The sequence below is a fragment of the Ylistrum balloti genome, unplaced genomic scaffold (genome assembly GCF_031769215.1).
Source record: "Ylistrum balloti isolate Yb309-2 unplaced genomic scaffold, AGI_CSIRO_Ybal_v1 Utg370228, whole genome shotgun sequence".
NCBI lineage: Eukaryota > Metazoa > Mollusca > Bivalvia > Pectinida > Pectinidae > Ylistrum > Ylistrum balloti.
Genome location: NW_026782189.1, coordinates 5494 through 8346, shown reverse-complemented (window position 1 = coordinate 8346; position 2853 = coordinate 5494). Strand labels below are relative to the sequence as shown.

Sequence of the window (2853 nt, the reverse complement as noted above, 5' to 3'; positions counted from 1 at the left end):
ATATATTATATGTCTATGGTTCTTCATATTAACACCACGGGAAGTGGGCGGGGCTTAAGATTCCTCGTCTGCGGGCTGGTTTAAGTAGGACCCATTCTACCGCGATTCTGCCCGATCCTGTAAATCGTCTTTCGGTCTTGCGCGACCAAATCAGAAATGAGTGTTTTATGTAATGCGTCTTCATTTTTCCTTAAAAACCTTTCACAATGTGTAACATATGATGATATCAATGCAAAAGAAATTCACAAAAATCATTAAAACGGCACTATTCTAGTCCGATTCTGCCCAATTCTGTCCGATCCTGCCCGATTCTGTAAATCGTCAAACCGCAGTCAAAATACGAAACTAAAGAATAGATAGAATTCCCATGACGTCACACATCCGGGCATCTTGCGACCTCCGCCATATTGTGGGTCAAGCGATAATAATCAGTCATTCGAGCGAAGCACATTTGAATATATTGGTAAACAAACAGACGATGGTTCACACCTGCGTAGTGTACGGCTGTACGAATCGGGCGAACGACAGGGGAACAAAGCGTGGTTTTTATGGATTCCCTACTGTAAGACTCCACGAGGACAAATGGACAGAAGAACTCAGCAGAGAGAGAAGAACAAAATGGATCGCGGCCATAGGCAGAAAGGACTTCGTGCCATCAACCCATTCTAAAGTGTGCTCGGATCATTTTTTAGAAGGTAGATAAACTGACATCAATTGATTTCATTTACTACTTAGCTACATAAAATATTTAAAGTCACACGAGTTTTGGAAACGTGCACTAATAATGCGAATCACATTTATAATGAGACACCGTACAGTACAGTACAGCATGCGATAGTTTTGTAACATGGCATTTGGTGCAAATACCTGTAAATCTGAACTTATTGTTTTATCCAATATTTATATGACGTGTTTTACTTCACTCGAAGTGATTTATTCCTAGTGGTGCTTTCGAACAACATACGAGTCCTGTACCGGAAATAATCTTATATCTTTATTTAGGCTCTAGGCCTAGTACCGACTAGTAGTTACGTACGATCTTGTATAACTACAACGTATGTAGTAGATGCATTCTTTTAAAGATATCAATAATACCACGGACTTATATCTATATTTATAAGTCCGTGATAATATACTTTGATCATAACATGTCCTTATATTATCTCTTTTATCATATATAAAAACCAGGTCAACTTCAAGTACATGTAACATACATACACTATCAGGCCTGTCTCACTATAAATAGTGTGATGAAAAAAAAAGTATTTAGTTCTGTAACCAGTTCATTATTTTTAATCCCATTCCTTTTTTTAAGATTTTTCTTTTTTTTTTGCAGGTAAACCATCAAAGATTTTTGATAAAGCAAATCCTGACTGGGTCCCCTCATTGAAGTTGAATAGGAAGTTGACATCTCCAACAACTCCAAGCAGCCAGAGTGAGCGTTTCCAACGGGCAAACCAACGTGATGACAAGCGGAAACAGCATTTAGCTGCCAGAGCTTTAATGGATTTATCCACATGTAGTGTCCAAGACAGTCAGCCACAGGTGTGTGATTGGCTTCAGAAAGATGACAAACCTGTTCACTTCTTCAAATTAGGACCTCTCTTCCCTGCAGAATCAGCGAAAGACCTAATGGAGGTTAGAAGTCAGGAAAAGGAAGAATTGTTGAAGAAGTTAAATGCAGAGTGTCAGGAGCGGACAACAGAAAACCTTACATTAAGGCAACATATCCTGGAAGGGCAGATATTCAGTGAGGATGCATTCAGAGACAATGACAAGAAGGTAAACTGCTTCACAGGGCTTCCAGGATTTTTAACTTTGATGACTGTGTTTGACTTTGTGAAAGATTACATTCCAGATAGCGGCCGTGTGACATTCTCAAAGTTTCAGAGATTTATTATGACTCTGATGAAACTGCGACTTACACTCTCCCTTCAGTTTCTTGGATATATCTTCAATATCTCACAGCCCACCGCATCAAGGACATTCCTAACTGTATTGGACGTTTTATACATTAGACTGCGAGAGTTTGTTTACTGGCCAGAGAGAGAGGAACTGAGACTTTCAATGCCCATGGAATTCAGGAAGCATTTTGGCTTGAAAGTCGCTGTTATCATTGATTGTTTTGAAATCTTTATTGAGCGGCCTTCAAATCTTCTTGCAAGAGCAAAGACATGGTCTTCGTATAAACACCATAATACTGTAAAAATATTAATTGGAATAGCCCCTCAAGGATGTATAACCTATCTGTCAAATGCTTGGGGAGGACGCAGTAGTGACAAGTATATTGTGGAAAACAGTGGCTTTTTAAAGAAACTTCTTCCAGGAGATATCGTACTTGCTGACCGTGGTTTCGACATTCAGGAAAGTGTCGGTGTAATGTGTGCGGAGGTTAAAATACCAAGTTTTACTAAAGGAAAGAGCCAGTTGTCAGCACTTGAGGTAGAATCCACAAGAAACATTGCACATGTCCGCATTCATGTGGAACGCGTGATTGGACTGGTTAGGAACAAGTTTACAATTCTTTCAGATACTTTACCTGTAGACTATTTGATTGCGCGCACAGGAGATGTTCCAGCTGTAGACAAAATTGTTACTGTTTGCTGTAGTTTGACCAACTTGTGTGGTTCTATTGTGAATTTTGATTGACAATGAAAACACTTCATACATTTTACACTTAAAGTAGTGTATTTGTCAAAAGAATGTGAAATCTTGAAATTAGTGAATATGGCATTTTTTTCTGAATGATTTAGCATTGTCTGGATCATAATTAATCCATATTAAGAATATTATATATTATTAATATTTTATAACTCTATATTTAAATATTTGTTTGCAACCATATTGTGTTCA

General features: G+C 38.2%; 1 protein-coding gene across 1 annotated transcript; it reads left to right on the top strand.

Annotated features, from left to right (window-relative positions):
* Positions 1 to 478: 478 nt before the first annotated feature.
* Positions 479 to 2649, top strand: LOC132551957 (uncharacterized). Its single transcript, XM_060216100.1, has 2 exons — positions 479 to 695; positions 1337 to 2649. Exons 1-2 carry the CDS (start codon positions 479 to 481, stop codon positions 2647 to 2649), a joined length of 1530 nt encoding a protein of 509 aa, XP_060072083.1.
* Positions 2650 to 2853: the final 204 nt, after the last annotated feature.

Coding starts and splice junctions, on each gene's coding strand:
- LOC132551957 (XM_060216100.1), top strand. CDS start 479: ATGGTTCACACCTGCGTAGTGTACGGCTGTACGAATCGGGCGAACGAC. Junction 696..1,336: donor CTCGGATCATTTTTTAGAAG/GTAGATAAACTG, acceptor TTTTTTTTGCAG/GTAAACCATCAAAGATTTTT.